General features: G+C 42.0%; 2 protein-coding genes across 7 annotated transcripts in view; one reads left to right on the forward strand and one right to left on the reverse strand.

Annotated features, from left to right (window-relative positions):
* Positions 1 to 12,279, forward strand: part of SLC4A10 (solute carrier family 4 member 10) — a 223,203-nt gene extending 210,924 nt beyond the window's left edge. For all 5 annotated transcript variants that reach the window (XM_038750972.1, XM_038750973.1, XM_038750974.1 and 2 more), the window contains 4 exons: positions 3,861 to 3,928; positions 6,177 to 6,293; positions 7,175 to 7,213; positions 10,093 to 12,279. In XM_038750972.1, coding sequence (XP_038606900.1) covers positions 3,861 to 3,928; positions 6,177 to 6,293; positions 7,175 to 7,187 — 198 coding nt within the window. In that variant the 3' untranslated portion in view covers positions 7,188 to 7,213; positions 10,093 to 12,279. The remainder of the gene's footprint in view (positions 1 to 3,860; positions 3,929 to 6,176; positions 6,294 to 7,174; positions 7,214 to 10,092) is intronic.
* A 3,660-nt stretch (positions 12,280 to 15,939) lies between these two features.
* The window catches only part of DPP4 (dipeptidyl peptidase 4), a 68,512-nt gene continuing 62,486 nt past the window's right edge, over positions 15,940 to 21,965 (reverse strand). Inside the window, exons 24-26 of one of the 2 annotated variants that reach the window (XM_038751637.1) lie at positions 18,605 to 18,677; positions 18,266 to 18,339; positions 15,940 to 16,704 (exon numbers count right to left, since the gene is read on the reverse strand). In XM_038751637.1, the coding sequence (XP_038607565.1) occupies positions 16,585 to 16,704; positions 18,266 to 18,339; positions 18,605 to 18,677 (267 nt within the window). In that variant the 3' untranslated portion in view covers positions 15,940 to 16,584. Of the gene's footprint in view, positions 17,112 to 18,265; positions 18,340 to 18,604; positions 18,678 to 21,965 lie in introns of both variants that reach the window. The other variant, XM_038751638.1, reaches the window with a different exon arrangement.

Below are 21,965 nucleotides of genomic sequence, written 5' to 3' on the forward strand. Positions count from 1 at the left end.
CATGGAGAAAACATAAGTTTGACCTTAAAATTCAGTAACGAGCTCAGCAGAATAAATAGCTACACAGGCCAGTGCAAGGTCGCAGAGCTTCTGTTTCAAATTTTCATTTGCTTCATACATATGCATACACATATGGTTCAATCTTTGGAAAGAAAGGATTCAAATCAGGGTAGAAACGAATATTGGAACCCTGAAATTTTGCACATTTCTCTGTGGGTCTGGAGACTGAATAGGCAAATCTGAGAGTATCTGAATGCTCTGAGAGCCAACCTCACTAGGTGAATATTTTCAAAGTCCTAGAATACAATGAAAGGAATGACTGCTTATTCCTAAAGCATTAGATTAGGGTACAATTTTGGATCAGCCATTTTAGATAAGTCTCATCTGCTTCCTCTATTTCCTGGAGCTTAAGATTTCGAAAAGTTATTAAATCCCATCTTCTCAATTAGAGGGCAAGTGAGCATTGTATGGTTACTTTGCAAGTCAAGGTGTTTGGGGGCTGAAAGGGGTCCCTAAGAGATCTCCAAGTCCAACTCTGGCAGGGTACATCCACTCATTCCCCAAGGCAAGAGGGAGATTCCCCCAAATTTGGGGTTGATTTTGCCTCTGTGGCAGTTTGGCACTTTTATTTGACTTTGGGCAGGTTTTTAATCTGTAGTCTGTTACTCCTCTTCCTGATCATAATCATCAACAGCATTAATTGAGCATAAATTCTGCATTTGTATATATATAAAGTGTAAAGCTGTCCATCTAATGCTTCTACTGGTCGACTTTATCAAAGGATGCATTAGTGGCCATCCAGTGCACACATAAAGATCACCCTGTGCCTGAAGCTGTTTTCACCTTTGTCTCTTTGTCTCCAGTCCTCTTGTAGGTTCAGCTCAAAAACAGTTGTTTCTTTCTTGATTGCAGCATGCCTGCTGGCTTGCCTGCTGCCATTGTCCCCTACTTTTCATTTGAGATTCAGCAGTGTCCGAGGCTTTGTTTTACAGTACTCTTAAAATGTTTCCCTGTTTTTCAGTTTTCCAATTTCAGCTCACCATATAGCAGCAGTTTGGGTACCCAAATGTCATCCATTCTCTTCATGCCTCCCACATAATTTAGCTCTGTTGAGGTGGGCATAGGTTCAGTGCTAGGAGACTGATTTCATTTCAGGACTTCACTTTTGTGATCCTCTCTTTCCACTTGATGTTGACAATGGCTCATAGTAATGCTGATGAAAAAAACTGCTCAAGGAGCCAGGTGTGGCATTTATGCAGAGGTCCAAGTCTCACCACCATAGATAAGGCTGGACATTTTTTCCTGGATTTCCCAGGGAAATAAGGTTTGTAAAGTCTCTTTATGCTTTGGCCCTCATTTTCCCCCAACCCCAGATGTGTGAGGTACATTGTCTGCATCCATACACTGTACTGGCCCCTGTAGCCATTCAATAGCAATTATTTATGGGTTCAGATATGCAAAGCTCTCAGAGGTTCTTGGATGGAAGGAGTCACCAACCCCCCAGTGACGTTGTTTCTTCCAAGTGGAGTAAACTGGGTGGTGAATGTCATGTGGGGCTCTTCACAAGAAGCTTGAGATTCTTTGCCTCCTTGTTGAGTTTCCTGAGAGACGCAGCATGCAGTCCCTAGACTCTGGGAGGCCCACCCAGCTTCCTTCTGGCACTAGAAGCGGCGGCTGCTCTGCCTCCTTCCCTTCAGAAAAGCATGACTTGGAGAAGCTATCTTTAGAGGTGACGAGTTTTTGTTAGGATGGAATTATGACTTGTATAAAGCCCACGCATGCTAGCAAGCTATAAAGTGCAAAATAATTATTGGAAGTCATTTGAGAGAAAAGTGGAAAATCATCTTAGGGGAAAAATGGGATTTGGGGCAAAAAGCTCTGGTGTTAGCCTTTGTGGTCATGTTGTCTTCCCTGATCCTTGTCTCTGTCCAGTTTACAGCATCTGATCTTTTTTCCTCAGTAGGAAGCAGAACATGCTATATATAATGTTTGTCTTACGTAAAACGACCTTAACGAGAATTGTCATTTCAAATGCAGAAGAGTATTATTTGAATGGGTTAATATTGGCCTTAAATTTTTAGGGGGTGATGGATTTTCCAGGATAAGGGTTTTTTTTAAATCTCTAGTTTCATCTTTTTATGTGATCCTTCCTAGTGGTGAGACGGGAGCCAGTGATGTGGTTGAGTTGGGAGTCTGCCTCTTGCCACGAGTCTGCGACAGAGGGGGCCAGTGGGGAGGTGGGTCCCATTTAGGAATCAAAAGGTCTTCCCTGCCACCTACCCCCACTAGAGGTGGGGAACTTGTGGTCAGGGAACTTCTCACTTCTTTGTTGTGAACTTTCTGAAGTACTTAGTACAATAAATTACATCCAGTTGTCGTTCAATAAATGCTACGACCCCGATTAGGAGTCAGAGAACTAGACCTGGTGGTATTTCTTGGGGGTTTGAGTGCCCCTGTGGCACTCATTCACATCCAGGCCCACCTCCACCGTGGTCCCATTCTGAAACTCCAGCTTTCACACTGAGCCTTAGTGCCAAGTGTTTCATTAATTTATTCAATTATATTTATTGAGCACTTACTGTGTGCAGAGCACTGTACTAAGCTCTTGGGAAGTACAAGTTGGCAACATATAGAGACGGTCCCTACCCAACAACGGGCTCACAGTCTAGAAGGGGGAGACAGACAACAAAACCAAACATGTAGACAGGTGTCAAAATCGTCAGAACAAATAGAATTAAAGCTACATTCACATCATTAACAAAATAAATGTTTGCTGACGTCCTTGCTGCTGACATGTGTGCTCCGCTCCCTCGGAATGTCTGTCTCCTCTGCAATTTCAGCTGCACGCTCCTCGAACAAGATTTATCTCCTCTAGCCCAGACAGGATTTATAGGGAAAGTAAATTCCTCCTCCCCCTCCCCAATCCTTCCATCAGATTTTGGCCTTTGCGAGCCCTCGGGTCTCCGTCTTTAGTGTTACAGTGTCGACGCTGTCCAGACGTGCTGCCTGCCAGGACTCACTCCTGCAGGTTGCCCAGTGAAGTATCTCCTTCCTAATATGCCTCCCCTCATTCCCACACTCCAGGAGAGTGTGTTAGTAAATGAGTTCCAGGTCAGGCTTCTCAGACATTCTCATTTTGGCTGCAGGTAGAATTTCCTGATTCCAGTTGCCATTACACCATTCAAAAAGGAAGCTGAGAGAGGTTGTATTTGGCAAAGAGATGGAAGATTCAAAAGACAGTGGACACCTGGGTGTATAGCATGAAACAAAATAGCCTCATTTGTGACCCAAGAAGATTATGCCTCATAGAAATGACCCTTTTGCCCCATCGAAAGGAGATTAACCATGTAATTCAAAGGAAAAAATAATGAGGTGAAATGATGTAGCCAGAAGGGACACCCCAGACACGGCTGCAGTTAAGCCGTTCTTGACAGAAACCATTCTCTCTAGTACACAAAAACCATTAGAGACAACTGCCACCAAGCAATACATTTCAGGAGCATAAACCAAACTAGCTTTTAGTACATCAGTTATTGATCACCAGTAATAACAGTTTTCTCCTCCAAATTGGGTTAAGATGTTAAAATGCTGTCATAAATGAAGTGCCGCTGTTTTGTCCTAATTTGAAGGAGATTGCTTTTCACAATTGAATTGGTTTGTTGCGCACTACTGTCATTAATTACTGGTGTTTGGGGTTACTGATGCTTCATGGAATCCACCTTTGACCACTGAGAAAGCACAAAAACAAGGTGGCATCTCTGAGGTTAATGAGATAATGAAACATTAACCTGGATCTCTTCTGTAAAGAAAAATGGATAACTAGCAAGTTGGCTTTTCTTACTTTGAATTTTATTTTCAAGGAAGAACAAAGTATGTTAGCAATGGAAGACGAAGGCACAGTCCAGCTCCCACTAGAAGGCCATTACAGGTAAAATGTATTGCATTTTAGTTTGATTTAAATCACACAATTATGTATCAGTAGTAGAAATGAAAAAAGTTCATTGTTGCATTGTGAAATAGCTGCAATTAGCCTATGCAACACTGCCTCACCTCTGAAGGAAGTTAGAGCAGTGATAGTGATAATCTAGAGAATTAACTCCAGGCATTTTTAAACTTACTGTCCACCAGTGAGGACCTGGTTTCTAATCATGGCTTTCTCAATTCCCTGCTGTGTAACCTTGGGCAAGTCACTTAACTTTTCTCCACCTCAGTTTCCTCATTTGTAAAATGGGGATTCAATACCTGTCCTTTCTCCTACTTAGACTGTGAGCCTCATGTGGGACAATGACTATGTCCAACAGGATTAACTTGTATCTACCCCAGGGCTTAGAACTGCTTGGTACATAGTAATTGCTTAACAAAAAAATTATTATTATTATTGATAATAATAATAATAATATGGCCAGTTTTAGCACTTCTGGACTACTCCTGACCACAGTAGGTGCTCAAATCTGATTGATTGGCTGATTGATTCTATGGGGATTTGTCCACAGCAAGCAAAACTCGTTTCCCAAGTAGAAGGAGTCTCTCATCCACACTAGCTCAGGAATCACATAAGGAACTCTACTGGAATATTGTGAGAAATTGTGTAGAGGGGAAGATCCCCTCAGGCATTAGGGGTGGCGGTAAAGCTGGTTGTCTCCAGGCTGAGAGAATATTTACATTGACTTGGGATCATGTTGACAGGGATCAGAGTTTTCTACATTTTGAAAGTCAAAGCCATGGACTTCTTTGCAGAGATGATCTACCCAAGTTACAGTAGCAAATGCCCTCCGCCCCACCCCAACCCAACACCCCCTCAGGAGAAGAGAAACACCTCTTGTGTTGTCAGTTACCCAGAGTCCAGGATCCTTGATTTTAAATAAACTCTCCTCCACTTAGGAATGGCAAAAGGATTTGGAGGGAATTGGCCTTTCCTATTTAAAACATCTTGGGCTTTAATATGTGCTTTGATACACATAGTTGATACAACAGCCGGGTTAGAAAATGGGCTTAGGCTGTGGCTTCTGACAGACTGGCAGCTGATTGGGGCTATCCGAGTTGGAAATTGCCACTGCAGTAATCCTGAGACCATTTCAGGAGGATCCTCTGTGACAAGCTTGGTTCTTTTCCCTGCTCTGCCACTTGTTGGCTGTGTGACCTTGGGCAAGTCACTTAAATTTTCTGTGCCTCAGTTATCTCAACTGTAAAATGGGGATTAATACTGTGAGCCCCATATGGGACAAGGGCTGTGTCCAACCTGATTAGCTTGTATCTGCTCCAGTGCTTAGTACTAGTGCCTGGCACATAGTAAGTACTTAACAAGTATCCCCCACCAAAAAAACCCCCCAAAAGCAGTGTGCATTCTCTTGTCCAAAGGGCTGGCTTCTGATCCCCAAGGCATCATCGAGGCGGGCAACCATCTGGAAGAGCTGGCTGGGACTTGTATCCAGATCTCCTGACTCCCTGCTCCAGGCTCTTCCCTTGGAACAAGCTGCCTTTCCTTGGGATTATTATTGGGGAAGGAACTCTCACAGGATTTTGACCTTCGCCAATGAAAGATGCTGTGTGCAGAGAGTTGCCCAGAGAGTTTGAGCTCATCCCTTTGGGCAAGGGAAAATAGGTTCCTTAGACCCTTGTCTTAAAAACTGGCTCTTAGAAGAATCTCAAACATTTAACTGTGTCTTACCATCCCCCTATTTATCACTACCTTGTGGTGTGGAAACGGTAAAAAATCTCATCCCCGAAGATTATGGCCTCTGGTGTGGGAAAGACTTGAATCTGTAGGGTCCTCCAACTATTGAGGTGGATTCTATTCTCCAGAGTTCTAAGCTGAACAATCAATCAATGTTTTTTGTTGAACACTTACTGTGTGCAAAGCACTGTACTAAGCACTTCGGAGAGTAAAATAAAAGTTATTGGCCACAAGTGCTGCCCTTAAGGAGCTTAAAACCTAGTGGCAAATGACTATTCACATTTTTAAAAGGCAGAATAATCTTTTTAAAATGCAATCAGATTAAAATTTCAGTTAGAAGTGGTGCTCAGTTTGAAACTGAAAGATGTCTATAATTCTCAAACACTTCTGTTTTGAAGAACTGCAGCTGTTAAAGGGGTTGTGTATCCCATATATTGTTGGACAGTAACTGCTTTTAGGTGCTGAACCATCACTGGTTGCGTTTGTGTTGACTCCTGTCTAGAGATGATCCATCGGTGATCAATATTTCTGATGAAATGTCCAAAACGGCTGTGTGGAGGAACCTGCTGATCCCATCTGAGAATGCCAAGGAGAAGGAGTCAAGCTTTCCTTCGAAAAGGTTTTAATTTTTTAGTAATAGAAATGCTGCCCGGTGTATTACAGTGGTAGGCCCAACTCAAGTACTTGAAGTTGTTCAGGAAAGGGGAAAATAGTAGTTAAGAGAACTGCAGACTTCAAACTCATCTTATTCGGTGAAATCCTTTTTAATCTGGCAGCTGAACTTTTAAATTTCTATGAAACCACATTTATTTCCAGGGGAATTCCCACTCTTCCTCTGATTCCCTTTTCAGAATAGGTGCCCCCTCTATGAAAAGCCCCTTTTATTACATGGGGGCCTTAAATGCACCCTCAAAGCAAGAAATTGCTGTTCCCCTTTGTGACTCTGAAAGGTCACGGCTCCAAAACCTCTTTGGCCAGATGTCTCCCAGGCCCCTGTTCCTTTCCCTTCAGACTGTTTGCTGCACCCTTTTATCTTGTCCTTCACCCACTTCCTTGTCTGCCCTTAAAGGGGTCCCCAGGAAATTTCCAGCCCTCCGGGCACCCTTTAGAGGACCCTGTTTTGAGGGATACATGCTCCTGCTAGAGGGCAAGAAAGCAGGTAATGCTATGTGAGCACGCTCATCCCTCTTGCTCTCCACCTGTATGTGTGGAGAGCACATTTTACCCTCAGGATTCTAGTGGAGGTGAGCTTTCCTGGTGCAACCTGCTCAGTATTCGTCATTCACAAATTAAACAGACAGAGTTCCTCTTCTTGCTTGCTAATAATCTGAAACACAAACGATAACCACGGGCCACAGCGATATTTACTCAGGCTCGTAAATGCTCAAGTGATTTAGAAAAGGATATGCAGTGTTCACTGTAGCAACTCTGTTCCTCTCTTCCTATATGTTTTAAATTAACCTTTTCTACTTCATTGTTTCATATTGCATTTGTCATAAGCTCCCCTTCCTAATCACTATAGAAGCTGATTCCCCAAAGGTAAGACCCATTCCCTCCCTGCTATTCCTTGATTGCGTCTCCCTGTTCAGTGGTTTCTCCTAGAAACCTGCTCAACCCATCTCCTATGTGTAAATTTTGGGGTGGCAAAAGGCAAGGAAACTCTGTGCTTCCAAACTAAGCAATGGATTTAACTCTGCACAACAAAGAATGTTCTGGACAGATATTTAACAAAGTTTTGGTAGACCAAGAAACATTTTTTCCTTAATGCCATGTGTGAAGCCAGCACGTTAAGACTCAGAAATTGCCATTTTTGGGGGGTACCAGTCTGATGTCCTATTGTTATTTTGGAATATCCAGACTTGCTTTGGTTAAGTGCCACAGTGCATCAAAACCACAGGCTCAGTTTAGCATTGTGGGAAAGGTTTGAAAAGATGGGAATGAGGAAAAATTGCAGTGGTTCTTGAATTTTGTCCCCCCAAAATAGCATGCTGGGCTGCTGCTTCCATGTCTCTCACCCTGAACTGCATAAGTAATTAGATTCTGGAAGAATCAACTGTCCAACGGCTCACGGGCGGACATGCTGTTTCCTTTTTGGTTCTTTTGGACCCCATGAGCAAAACAGTTCCTCCAATTGCACATGGTTTCTCCAAATGGCTTTCTGGTGCTTAGCCAGGACACCTTCCATTGCATTTTTCCTTGGCTCTGGTAGACAGGCCTTTTTATCAAAGCCATGCTTTTTCTGGGACTGAATAGGATTGGCAGTGTTTATTGACAGGGTAAGCTCTGAAGCTCCCCTGATTATGTGGCGACCCCAAAATGTACCACAGTAAATACCAAGGCATTCTCAAAGCGGGAAACTGCCCAGAGAGTGAGGCCCTGTAGCTTTCTGTCTTGCATCCTCAGTTAGACAGTCCATTAGCAGGCCGACCCCTGACTGAGAAAATGATGGAATAAAACATATAACACTGTCCCGGTGAAGTGGGAATTTACTTTCATTTTTCTTGCTTGAGCAGATTCTGGAGCTAAAGATAAAGGTATTAATAAGTCCATTTTGTTAAGACTTTAGTATATGCCACACATTGTGCTAAGTGCTGGGATAGATACGATTGAATGAATGAATGGATAGAAGATAATCAGGTCCGTCACAGCCCCTGCAGCACATGAGGTTCACAGTCTAAGGAGGGAGGAGAGATACTGAATCCCACTTTTACAGATGAGGAAATTCCAGCAAAGAGACATTAAATGACTTGCCCAAGGTCACATAGAAGATAAGTGGTAGAGCTGGGATTAGGACCCAGGTGTCCTGCCTCCTTTAGGAATTAAAGGCAAGTGGCTCAACTCCCAGACTGGTTTCTCAAGAGCAGGGTCTCTGATCGTGCCTCTTGAAGACTGGGTCTTCCTAAAAAAGTAGACTTAGAAGGTAGGCCCTTGTCTGGACCGAGGCTCAGCTCATCGCTGCTCTGTGTCCTGAGTGCCTAGGAGCCAGACGAGGCCTAGTTATTGCCAAAGGGCCTGTCTCTCATCCAGGAAATGAATTGAAACTGGTTAAAATCAAACCTGAAGAGTTCAGAAATGTGGAACGGAATCTCCTCTTCACCTCAGAAGATCCTCTTGTTCCTTTTCATGGTAAGTCATCCTGCTCTGACCCGTTCATAGGTGGGCAGTCTGTTCATTCCTCTGTGGGCAGAGGAATATGGCAATCCAAAGAGCCCTGGGGCTTCTCTGGAGTTCTACAAGAGTTAGCCAGGTGTCATGGGTAAGAGAAGCTCCAGCAATTCTGACCCGAAGGTGTTGGCTGATGGTGGTGTTATCTGAGAAGAGTTGTTTCTCACTTGAGTTCAAGAAACAAACCAAATTAATGCATCTCAGAGTTAGTCTAATGACACCAGTGATCAGCTGCCAAGAGACCACCAGAGGAGGCATCAATAATCATTTCTAGCAGAGATGAGTCCCTTAAAAGTTGATATCTTTTTCACCCATGAACCACGGACCCGGTTTTGAGGGCTGAGACCAGAGCTGGGAATGTACTACTGTGGTGAGCTCTGGACTGGCCAACAACTGACCTGGAATTGGTAATGTTGGTGAAAATATTTCATTAACATGAAATAATCCCATGTGTGCAAGCTAACAGTCCAAATGTAGTCTCTATTTAAATCTCCCTGACAGTCTTCTCATGTATTACCGAAACACTCCAGAACAGGAAGCATATCTTTGAACACTCTTATATTCTCCCAAGAGCTTAGTACAGTGCTCTGCAGACAATACATGGGAAGAGAGGGAGTGAAAAGCAATAGGTTCCATTGAGTATCAGCAAATTAGGTAACCATTCAGCCCATTCCCCATTTCGGAGATTGAGAGAAAGTCTCTAGTTGTCCTGGGGTGAAGTATTTGGCTCTGTTCGAAGCAGGGACTGGACCAGAGGTGGCCACCATTTTCCAGGGTGATGGAGGGGTCTCCTAAAGGGACCAAAGTCAGCCTCCTCCTAAATCTCCTTTCTGGATAGAACTGAGGGAATGGTGCTCTGTCCCCAAAGAACTACCCACTGAGATGCCTTACTTGTGTCCTTTGAGAAACTGATGCATTAAAATGGTAAGATGACTAGTGTTTTATATATGCTGACTAACAGTCTCATTGGCCAAATTGATGACATTTATTCTTGCATGCTTTCAGAACCTATCTGAAAACTTCCTACTACTCATGTTTGCCTTTCTTTGAACTTCTGGCTGGAAATTCTGTCGTAGGCTTTTCTTTGGTGGTTGTTGCTTATGCATTTGTGCCATTCCGCATGAAAAAGTAATGGCCAGAGTGGGGTTTCAGGTGTACGCTTTCTTTGTAAGCAAGTGGAATGTCACAGGCGGTGACCTCGTAGGAGGAGTAAAAGGCATCTTTTTTTCTTTCTTTCTTTCTTTCTTCCTTAGCACTGAAAGCAGGAAAGAGAAGAAAGCTGACTCAGGGAGAGGTGTTGACAGGGAGACTTGTCTATGACTTGTGCTCCAGTTTATTTTTACAAACCCATAAGAAGAAGAGTGCCACAATTATTAAAAAAAAACTGCTTCGATTGTGTATTGTAAATTCTGTCTCTCAACCCTAACTCATGCATCCATACTGTAAGTAGCGCATTGCTCGTTTCATTTCCGTGTCCAAACTGTTAAGCAGTGAGAGAACCTTGTGAACATCTCTGGTAGGTAAATGCAAGAATCTGTGTTCTTTGCCGAGTGTTAGCCATTTGTGAACACTGAATTAATGTCATCATTTTAATATGAACAGTTGTTCTCCTAGAGGGATAACTCATGTTAGTTTGTATTTTACTACTTTTCTGGCTTGATAATGCCTGGTAATTTCATTCAAAAGAAATTTGAAAGGGAGCAGCCCTAATTCTTTTTAATTTTTGTAGTTTAGCTTTAATGGCTTGTTTCAAAAGACCCAAATCAAAAAGGTTAGTTTGGAAAATGTTTTTAAAGTAATTCTATTTGTGCAGTTATCCTTGATTAAATACAAGACATTTACTATTTAAAATTTGTACACAACTGAAGCTTAAAGTCATTAAAAAAGGAACCTTTTCACAACTTGTATGAAAGAATCACAGCCAATGATACAAAATATTCCTAATGTATTTGCTTAAAATACAAGTTGTGATTACATGGTCTAATACTGTACTTTATGGAATACTTTAGAGATTCCTAGGTCAATGAATTCATCATTTTATAACACTTTTTGGGGTTTTTTAGCTATACACCTTTATCAGAAATATGCTTTTAAGTTTCTCTCTCCCTCTCACTGTTTTCTATTTGTGAAGTTATCCTTGATTTAATACAAGACATCACTTACACATTCTTGAATGTCACACGGAGAATCATTGTACATTAAATTGCACACCCATATTGTTCAGCCACTAACGATTACTCACTGCTTAATGCTGGTTCCAAATCACAAACTATTGTTAACCTTCCAGGTGTTCAATTATATATTTGTTTTCAAAGCTCTTTATGTTGTTCCATTAAATGCATGCTACGGAAAAATAGAATTCAAAATTGCAAACTTCAGATAGTGTTCAAGGAGATTACAGGTAGGGACCCAGAACACAACCAGGTAACTGAATCTTTACTAAACTTATTATACAAGAGGAGAATATTAGTATCAATTTAGAAGCATTATTTGAAAGGACCACTATTTTTATTTCATTTTTAAGGACTTCGAAGTAAATAAAGACTCAATCTTGTAACTGTGTTGATATTTTTGGATCCTAGGGATGGCCATGTTCCGCAGTCTTGTAATATTTCAAATATTCAACTTCCAGGACTTTAAAAGTCCACAGATTTTACCAGTAGATGAAACACCTCTCCATAGGACAATTTTTATTTCATAATCTTTGTCTAGAACCTGGGGAAAAAATATTTTCTCCAAGACTGCATTAACCTTATCACTGAGGAAAAGAATTTTCAGACCCTCTACTGTCAACAGAGTCAATATTCTAAATTCTTTTGTCCCTACAGAATTATCCAAGAACACTGTAGGGGTCATTTTTATGGCTATTATATATAAAGAATGCAAAAAAGGATATACATTTAATAAGTGTGTATTTATAAATGTGGGGAGGGAGGGGAACCCTAGAGCCATTTCAGTTCCTAATGTTTTATTTTGTGTATTTACCGATACACTGGAATATTCTAAGTGTCTTATGATTTAGGGTAGAAGCACCATCCAGTCCATTCCCCAAAACAGCCTCCTGGTGTTTTATGTTCATCATTTTTCTGTTTAATAAATGATCCTAGTGAATTAGATGTTTCACATGATCATCTAGTCAAATATTTAGGAATCGTCGTATCCGACAGCATTCTGTATTTCTGCGTATTTTTTTTTACAGTCACTCTGTTCTTGTGTGAATTTTAATGCTATCCCTATGTTAATCCCAACATTTTGAAATCACACAAAATATAATGTAGATGTAGTGTTAAATATTCACTTCTAATTTCATATTCCTGGTCAAAATTACTGAATTTCTTGGATGTAATTTATTACAAAGTTTAAGTAATGTGTACATGTGAATAGGATATTGTGTTTTTCACAACTAAGAAATGTTACGTGGAAATAAATATTTATCCTAACTAATTTCCTTTCATATTTGTATATTGTGATGCAAACATTTTGTCTTTTTCTGGTGCATGTTAGTGCTTATGGTGGAGATTAGAGTGCCTCAAACTGAATCTTTCCTGAAGTTTAGACTTATTTCAAGGCGATTCAAAGGATTCTGGTTCTGGGCCAGGCTACATTTCAGGGTCAGCGGTACAGTTTACGCAAGTGGTCAAAAACCCTCCCCTCCAGGATTCAGGGTTACAGGGATAAGGAAAGGAAGGTGTGGACCCTGTCTCTGGATATTGATCGATCATCCCCTGCAGCACCATGAACACCTTCTAGGTCCCAGTAAGTACACTTTTTCTTTCTGAGTGGAGGCCCATTGATGTATCCTCGTTGCTGGCTGTCCATCCTAGTCACAAAGGTAGCCAGTTAACCTCAATACAGTTTTTTTTAAAAAAGATATTTAAATGTTTACTATGTGCCAGGCACTGTACTAAGTGCTGGAATAGATGCAGGCTAATCAAGTTGGACACAGTCCCGGTCTCACTTGGGGCTCACAGTCTCAATCTCCATTTTACAGGTTCCTGAGGCACGGAGAAGTTAAGTGATTTGTCTATGGTCGCACAGCAGACCAGTGGCAGAGCTGTGATTAGAACCCAGACCCGGGCTCTATCCACTAGCCCCTCCTATGACAATATAGACTGCTGCAAGCTATTCATCAGCATCATTCTAGCAATGATGTTAATTTCCATTTGGGGTCTAATGTGAATATAAGATCATATTTGCCTCCCCATTAGAGTTATTATTTCTCCAGGCAACATACCCAGTGCTTTATCTCCCTCCTGGCCTTGACACTCTCACTCCATCACTATCTCACTGTATCCAATTGACTGCCGCTCACTTTGACAGCCTGTGTGCATTGGGTTTTCCCAGTGTGGCCATGTGGGCAGGATCGTGGTTCAAAGACTGCCTAGTAGACTCTAGAGATGAGTCAAATGTCTCCCTCACCCCTTTATCCTGCTCTTTGAAATTTAACTAATTGATGGGGGAAAGTACAACAAATCCTGTCTTCGTTGGGCCAGACTCCCACGGAAAAAAATTCAGTGTGCTTAAGTCAATTTTCTCTTACGGGCAAACTATTTTTATAAAGATTTGAAAGATGGCTCCAGGGATGCTCCATTTCCCGTAGATGAAGCAGCCAAGAAAAACCCTACAAGGTATGTTTCCTCTGCCCACACTGTAAAGCAGAAATGTTAGAGGATTTCCATCTTCGTTATGGAATGGCCAGAAGACAAGAATGAACTAGGCCCCATTAATTAGGCAGCAGAAAGTGCTGGCACAGTTATAAGGGTTTAAGTAGCAGTTTTTCTATGTATAAATATGCTGCTAGCAGAGTACTAAATGTCAGTGGTGAGTCAGCTGGCTGTTAAAGACATCTCACTAGGATGAAGAACACAAGAAGAAATGCAGTCACATCAAAACATCCTGCTTTATGAAACCTCCGGGTCCATTTCAAAAGCCTGATAGTTAATGAAGCCCAAGCCTCCTACCGAGCTTCCTATTCCAAACTTCCCCCTCTCTCTTGGTCAGCTCAAGGGTTTTCGTTTGTTGTGAAATTTCGTAGGCCCTGACATGTTACGTTGCAGCTTGGACTGGAAAAGTGGATACCCCTAAGGGAGAAGGTGGTGTGAAGGCACAGACTGTTGGCAGACCAACTGCCCTGCATTTTCTTACCAGTGACTTGTGTGTTAGTCCCAGCCTAATATTCCTCCTAAATTTTTTCTTTGGTCCTTACTCACAGGTTGGTGCTTTTTGGGGCGAGGACCCACATTCCGAAGTAAGGAGTTTGGCTTGCGTGTGACTTGTTAGAGAGCTACTGACCATTAATAGTGGATCTGTATGTTAAGAAAGGCCTCCCCATGTTCACATTAGCCCATACTCACCAGTTAGGACCAGTTAATTGGTGGGGGGGGTGGGTTGTTAATGATGATAATAATATAGTATTTAAGTGCTTACTGTGTACTAAGTACTGTACTTAAGTGCTTGGGTAGATACAGGTATGCAGATCAGATATAGTCCCTGTCCCACACAGGGTGCACAGTTTAAGTAGGAGGGAGATGAGGTTTTGCATCCTCATTTTACAGATGAAGAAACTGAGGCCCAAACAAGTTAAGTGACTCACCCAAGGTCCCACTGCAGCCAAGGGACAGAGCTGGGATTAGAACCTAGGTCCTCCGCCTCCCAGACTTGTGCTCTTTGCACTAGACCATGCTGTTTCTAGACTGGGAGCCCACTGCTGGGTAGGGACCGTTTCTATATGTTGCCAACTTGTACTTCCAAGCGCTTAATACAGTGCTCTGCACACAGTAAGCACTCAGTAAATACGATTGAATGGATGTTCCTGTTGAAGTGGAATGGATTAGACATAGTATTAAGACTGATTTCATGGTGGGGATAGCTCCCTGACCCACAATTGCCCACTGAGAGGTTCAATCCACAATGTCTTTGTATTTAAGATTAGTCCACCTATTCTTTACCCTGGATTTGCCTTTCCCTCAGAGGTCTGTTTCCTGGTACTTTATTGCTTTCTGCCATTTGAAGTGTTATTTTGAACTAGACTAACACTTGAGAAACTGCTCTTTCCCCCTCTTTCTTGGACAAGGGTCTACTTTGGCTCAGTGTCAAAGGTAACTAACAAACAAGCCTTACCCTGATGTAAGGTCATTCCCTCAAGTACCAACCCCTTATTTCACAACAGGAATTCCAGAGTGGTGATTTTAAGCAAAGTACTGCCACTCATTTTATTTGACCACCTTTCTGATTTCTTGGTTTGCCTCAAAGGTAGCTAGAAATCTGCTGAAAACTACAAAAGCAATCGAAGGACAAACCTTCCCCCCCAGACTCTGGTTGTGATGGTACCCTGGGGCCCGGACCAAGTAAGTGAAATATACGATCTCTTACCTCTAGATCCTGTCTGGGCACAGTCCTCCCCAAAACACAGATTGATTCCTATTATCTTCTGGCATCCAAGAGGTGTGAGAATCTCAGAAGTTGCATATATGAGGAAATGATCACTTGCTAATTTCTCCTTTGCTTTTCATTACATGGTTATGATTAGGAAGCAGGAATTTGGGATGTTTGGATTGAAAAAATCCCTAGGAGATGTTTTACATCCTCTCAGGCAGGGGAATTACTGTGATGGCCAAGAGAGCATTACTGGTGCCTGTAATAGATTAGAACTTAGCACATGTGGTCCAGGGGGTAGTGGACATTCCAGGACAAGCTGAAGAGCCAAGAGGAGCGGGGGCTTTTACATGAGTCATTCTGTCCCTATTCTCAATTTGGCCAAACATGGGAAGTGAGTTAGTGACATTTTCCTGGGTGGCATTTCCATTTCTAGGTTCTTGCTGACATTAGTCATAACTAATTAGGTGGGAACTGTTACAGTCTGAATAACAGAGGCCAAATTTACACTAACACAGTGAAATGGAAAGTTGAGAAAAATCTAAATAAATTCAATTTACCATACTTCAGGCAATGGCTATTTATTTTTAGATCTAAAATATCCCAATTCTTCATTGAATGGACCCTTACCTAAGCATCAGGCTTGTAAAAGGCAAAGTTAACATATTATGAGATTCTGAAATAAGAAAGCATTATTTAATACCACAAACTCTTTTATTGTAGATTTGGCATTTTTTTTTCAAATTTCCAAAGCTTTTCATCTTTTTACAAAGAAGTCAGGGAAATCTAACAGGGCAAATAAGAAAGCCCTGTGGGTAAAAGTGGCCATGTGCCACTGTGGCTTGTTTGATTAAAAATGGGTAATTAGCTCATAACCACTGGAAAATTGTGGAAACATAGATGAAACACTAGAGACTACAAACACTTCATATTGCTCAAAGTGACTGCAAAGTGTTCAACTAAGATTGACCAGAGAAAGTAAAAAAAAAAAAAATGAATCTAACATAACTTTTTAAATTGGGACAGAATGGCTACAAGAATAATTTATGGCCATAAAACAATTAGCACTACCACCTTTACTGGCACAGACAATGATCTGTCCAGCACTAGCAATTGGATGCTTGCCCTATTTTTTTTTTCTTAAAAAAAGCCCTTTTCCGTGGTGATTTCTGTGACTACTTAGCACCTACAAGAGCACTAAGGTGCCCTTTGTTATTGGCATTCTTTTCTTTGTTCATTCAATCGTATTTATTGAGAGCTTACTGTGTGCAGAGCACTGTACTAAACGCTTGGGAAGTACAAGTTCTTTATATGTATTTTCATCCTGTCAGAAGCCAATTACTTTGGTCACTTAAATAATAAATTGGTGCTCAGTTTGGCACTTGTACCTGTGAGCAGGCTGTAGGCTCAGTTGGAAGTGAAAGCAGCCAGGGGCAGGGAGTGCCACCTTCTTCCAGCTTAGATGCCTTCTGCTGCTGCCTTTCTCCATCCTTTGAATCAAGATCAGATAGTCACAAAAACATTACACCACTAATTCTGATTTCTTTTGGTTTCAGTACATTACACAGCCGTGATTTGGATGCTAAATAAAACCAGAAAATAATGCATTATTTTGAGTGTATTCTAATGGCTTTGGCAAGATGGATTCCCACTCCCAGTAGGTGTGGGATTCAGGAATCTAAACCATCTTTTAATTTCTTGGGTGGTTACCTTCCGAAGTTATAGACATCTTGCCCCTTAGACTAATGGAAAAATGGCTTTTGTGACAGTTTAAGAAGCACAGTGTAGAAATAACTCAAGGGCTAAGAGAGAAGCACTGTTTTATGAAATGGTTCATGTGGGTATAGATGTGCTGGTGCGCTGTCCCATCGATGCCATGATCTTTGTCAGTGTACCACTGGCAAAAAAAAAAAAAAAAGGAAAGCATAGCCATTAATACACACCCTGTACTACTAAACATCCTCTCACTCAAACTTAAAAATTAATCTCAGAACCACACTCCTTATTTCTTCCCATCCAGCTTGAGGGAGCAGTTGTGACTTTTCCTAGAGCTGGCCCCGAAATGACCAAATGAATTTTTACATGAAATGAAGCATAATTAGATCTGCATATTTGTGCCATGGAGGTGATGTCTCCTTTCTGGGTGCTGGGCTATTTTCTTGTAAGCATTTTAGTTTACTTTTTAAATTTTCAGCTTGGTGGAAAATGCCCACCATACCAACCTGATAAAATATTATTTGCTTAAATAATGTAAAAATGCTGCTTTCAGCAATGGAAGAGGGACAGTTACCGATACATAGTGCTTGATGGAATATTTTATGTTTCACAAAATCCTCAGAATGTTGCAAAAATTAAAGAAAATACCACTTATTCCTAATATGTATGCTAATAATTCAAATTGTATATTATAATACAAAGCATTTGATGGGCATCTAGATCAAAGGAAAGATGTTAACAAGGGGTGGAAAAAAGATAGACACGTCTGGCTCAAATATGCAACAGACCTGAATGAATATGCAGAGAGAAACTCATTCATTCTCTCACTCACTATATACATGTACATTACATCAATTTTTTTAAATATGGAAAAGCCTAGTGCTGACAACACACAAACCCTCTATTTACAAACCGAATAATGGTGACTCTTGTTGTTTAACACAACACGGCACTCCTACCAAACTGAAAAGTGACAACTCACTCTGTCCATGGAGGTTTGAAGAGGAAACCAAGAGGCAGCTAAGTAATTACATACATTCCATATAAAACACACGAGGGTACCCTCCAAATAATCCTGAGTAGCTGCACTGCAGAGTCTGGGTAATTGTGCTGACCCACTGCTTCACAGATTCCTTTCTGTGCAACTAATTTGGCTTCACTGCAGGTCAGCTTTAGGTCGACGCAGACTAGCTACCCCTCTCAGTCCCTCTGCCCTGGGAATGGGTAAGGACAGCCTGCAGAATATGTGGGAAGAGGCTTGGCCTTTTTTAGAGAAAATACACATCACCTTTTTTTTCCCCCAAGTACAATTATAGCAAATGCCCCAAACCCTACCATAGCCTGGAAATCCACCTCCGCATCCACTAGTGCTTTAGAGATCTGCGCTGCTTGCTGAAAATGAACATTATCTGGAAAAGAAGAGACAAAAAGAAGCAAGTGCTTTTGTCCACCTCTCAAAGCAAAAAATGGGGAATTTGCAAAAATCACACGGGGAACGGTTTGCAGTTGTAGGATTCGACAATCCCATTTACCAGAAGACAAGTGAGTTGTGGAAAGCAACACTGTTTTATTGAAGTAAATGTAACAGTCTTGCCCCCTCATGCATTTGTTTTGTCAGTAGTGAAATTGCAAACCTGTCTGTGATACTAAAAAGTCTAATTAACTGAAACTCACCATCTGCTGTTCCATGAATAAGGAGGTATTCAACTCGTTTAAAATTTTCAGCTCTGCTCATGACTGTTGATTTCTGGAATTGGAAAAAAGAATGTCATTATTCAAAAAAGGATCTGCCATAAACTGATTTTCCACTTCAGTTTACAAAATAAAATGTTTTCAGCTGGGGCCCCTTTTGATACAAAATAGAGCAAGCCAACATTCAAGCAAGTTCCATCTCAATGCATGGCAAGGCACACAGCACGCTTTCTGTCCAGGAAGCATGGACACTAAAATGTGTAAAGCCATGGATTTTCAGCACAGGGTGTAGTAGGCACCTGTCACCAAGTCCCTGCATGCACAGCCCCTCGAGTACTAGCTCCAGGGTAGGGACACATTCACCGGTGTACTTTATTGGTACCGGGCAGAGTAACATATTAGCACTATATGTACCATGAGCATATGCTGCTGTTCAGCCAAAAAAAAAAAAAGTATTGCCATGGCAACTGTGCATCACATGGTACCATACATGCTACATTTCAAAGAGCCTGTACATCGCTTTTTCCACAACTCAACCTACTCTGCAATATGTCACGTGAACTTTGGTCCATATTGCTGTCCTCAGAGTGAAAAGCAAATATTACTTATTTTGGAAACAGATGTTTAAAACTTGAGGAAATGCAATGGCTGGGAAGAGAAATATACTAGGGGAAAGAAGGGAGCAGGAGAAAATGCCAAAAAAAAAAGAGTGAGATGCCATTAAAGAGCACTGTCCCTTAGGAAGAAAAATGGTTCATTTTAACATAAGCAGAAACGTGCAACTAAGTTTCAGTTCAGCTGGGACCTGGCTTGAAGGGTGTGTTATCTCAGCTGGTCAAGTTCAGGTGGTCTAGACTAGAGAACAGAGGTCTTTGAGATTATTATAGGCTATAAAGGATTACAGTACACTCTCTGCTGCTGTTCAGATAGGGGCTTAATTTTCCCCAGGCCTCAATGGATGTCAGCCTCAAAAATCTACCCGGGGAATGGCTGGCCACAGTAACTGAGAATAAGTTCCAGATAGCAATTCTACAGAATTCTGGTTGAAAAGCAACTTGTCAGGGTCAATGCCTCACTAGTGATATATCTTACGAATGGATTCGGACCCACCACAGTGTGATGGCTGTATTAGAGGATGCAGAATACAAGAACCCTCTGTGTTATACTCCTTAATTCTAGGTTGGAAGGTGCCTCTAGATGTTGCATACTTTAGGTTCTTGCCTCAAGGCAGACTTTGCAACACAAATCAGACCACTTGTCTCATGCTGTAGTTCTTGTAAAGTCCTCGGCAACGGAGTCCCGGAACTGTTCCCATCTCCCACAATGGTCAGCATCTTCCTATTGAAAATTGCTTCGTCTCAAAAATAAATCACAGAAATCTAGTGTGGGTTAAACTACTCTTAGGGAAATTAACTCTTGATTAGCCAATTTCAACCATCCAGTTTAACCAGCTCTATTGAGTCACAGATAGCCATCTTGGATTACATCACAGGTAAACCTAATGTTACCTTTTGTTTCCTTGGATTTCCTTCATTTGAAATCCGTCACTGACTAATGCAAAACATAAGGAGTCACCTCTAGGGTAGACCAGATAAACTGCTTCAAAAACACCCGAGCCGATCATGCTGAAGCTACATATTTAATTTCCTCAGTTTAAACACAATCATCACTATTAAAAAAGCCAATCTTTGGTCTTAGAATGGACAGCGAGGCATACTAGTTTTGGCCTTACCCCCAGAATCCCCAGCACACTCCCTCATGGTGTCCAGTAAAGTGAGAGCTTCCGGTGACCGGGGCTTCGTTAGGGCATTGGCGTTCCCAGAGTTCCCAAAGCCGCTCTGGCCAAACCAGTCTTCTGGACTTCCAGTTGATAACTTCCAGACCTGACCCAAATGCTGCCCTGCCTTCAGCAACCACAACCGTGACCAAGGTGGGCTCGGCTCTCACCACGCCCTGACCACAAATGGGTGATTCACTTGCCTGTCTTGTCACAGCAATATGATGTAGAAAGAGAGATTTGATCTCTCTAATAAATGACACACTTAGCCCAAAGCTCCTGGATAATGCTGGAGAAGGAAGTGAGAGAAGATGGGAAAGAAATGACAAACATTGGTCCTTGGCAGAAGAGTCCCCGATCAATTCACACCCTTCAACTTAATATAGATTTCATCCCGGAGCTGGGGTAGATTTGGTGATAGCTTCAGGAGGTATAGTTCTGCTGGGAGGACAGGGGTGGCACTAAAAGGGGTGCAAGTGTGAGTGTGTGAGAGAGATGGATAGATGAGTAGTGCTGGAAGAAGTGGAAAGAACACCACCTGCATAAAGTGCATGACAGATAGTGTGGCCTAGAAGCAAGAGCACAGGACTGGGAGTCAGGAGACCTGGCTCTGCCATTTGCCTTTTGCGTGACCTGGGGCAAGTCACATCGTCTCTGGGCCTCAGTCTCCTCAAATGTAAAATGGGGATTAAACCCTATTCCCTCCTAGTTAGACTTTGAGCCCCATTTAGCCAGGGACTGTTTGCACCTGATTTTCTTGTACCTACTCCAAGTCTTTGAACAGTATTTGTACATAATAAGCACCTGACAAAAACCTTAAGTATTATAAACAGCTATTGAAGCTTTAAGGTCTGTTGTTCTCTGGGGGCCTCATCCCCTTCCCCTCCTCTCTTGGAATCAGCCTCAGGAGCCCTAAACTGGGGACAACTCAGTTGGAAGCCAACTCCTAATCCAAGTGTCTTCTCGAGTGCCTTGAAGAAGCAGCTTGACCTACTGGATAGAGGATGGATGTTGGAGTCAGAAGGACATGAGTTCTAATCCTAGCTCAGCCACCTGTCTATGTGACTTTGGGCAAGTCACTTCACTGGGCCTCAGTTACCTCATCTGTAAAATGGGGATTAATACTGAGAACCCCACGTGAGTCATAGACTGTGTTCAACCTGATGAGCTTGAATCTACCGCAGCACTTAGTACAGTGCCTAGCACACAATAAGCACTTAAATACCTTAAAAAAGTGCTACCTGGAGGGCACTGCTGTCAGGTGGAAGCTTCCCCTGGCTTGTCCATTCTCCTCTTGAGTAGAGAGCAGGACTCAACTGGGAGGCTCACAGGCTTAATGTCAGATCACTGGGGCTTCAGCCCGATCACCCAACTCCCACCTTCCCTTTCTGTCACAGTAAAAGAGGCAGTAAAAGCCGGTCGCTGCAAACACATACAGGCCCTGGGCAAAGAGAGTGCACCCCGATGGCTCCAAATGCAATGATCATAGTGGGCAATATCAACACCCAAAACAGTGAACATAAAACCTGATAAACTACTGGGGTTTGGAACGACACCATTTCTGGG

Source organism: Tachyglossus aculeatus, chromosome 9 (genome assembly GCF_015852505.1).
Source record: "Tachyglossus aculeatus isolate mTacAcu1 chromosome 9, mTacAcu1.pri, whole genome shotgun sequence".
In the NCBI taxonomy this organism is placed as follows: Eukaryota; Metazoa; Chordata; class Mammalia; order Monotremata; family Tachyglossidae; genus Tachyglossus; species Tachyglossus aculeatus.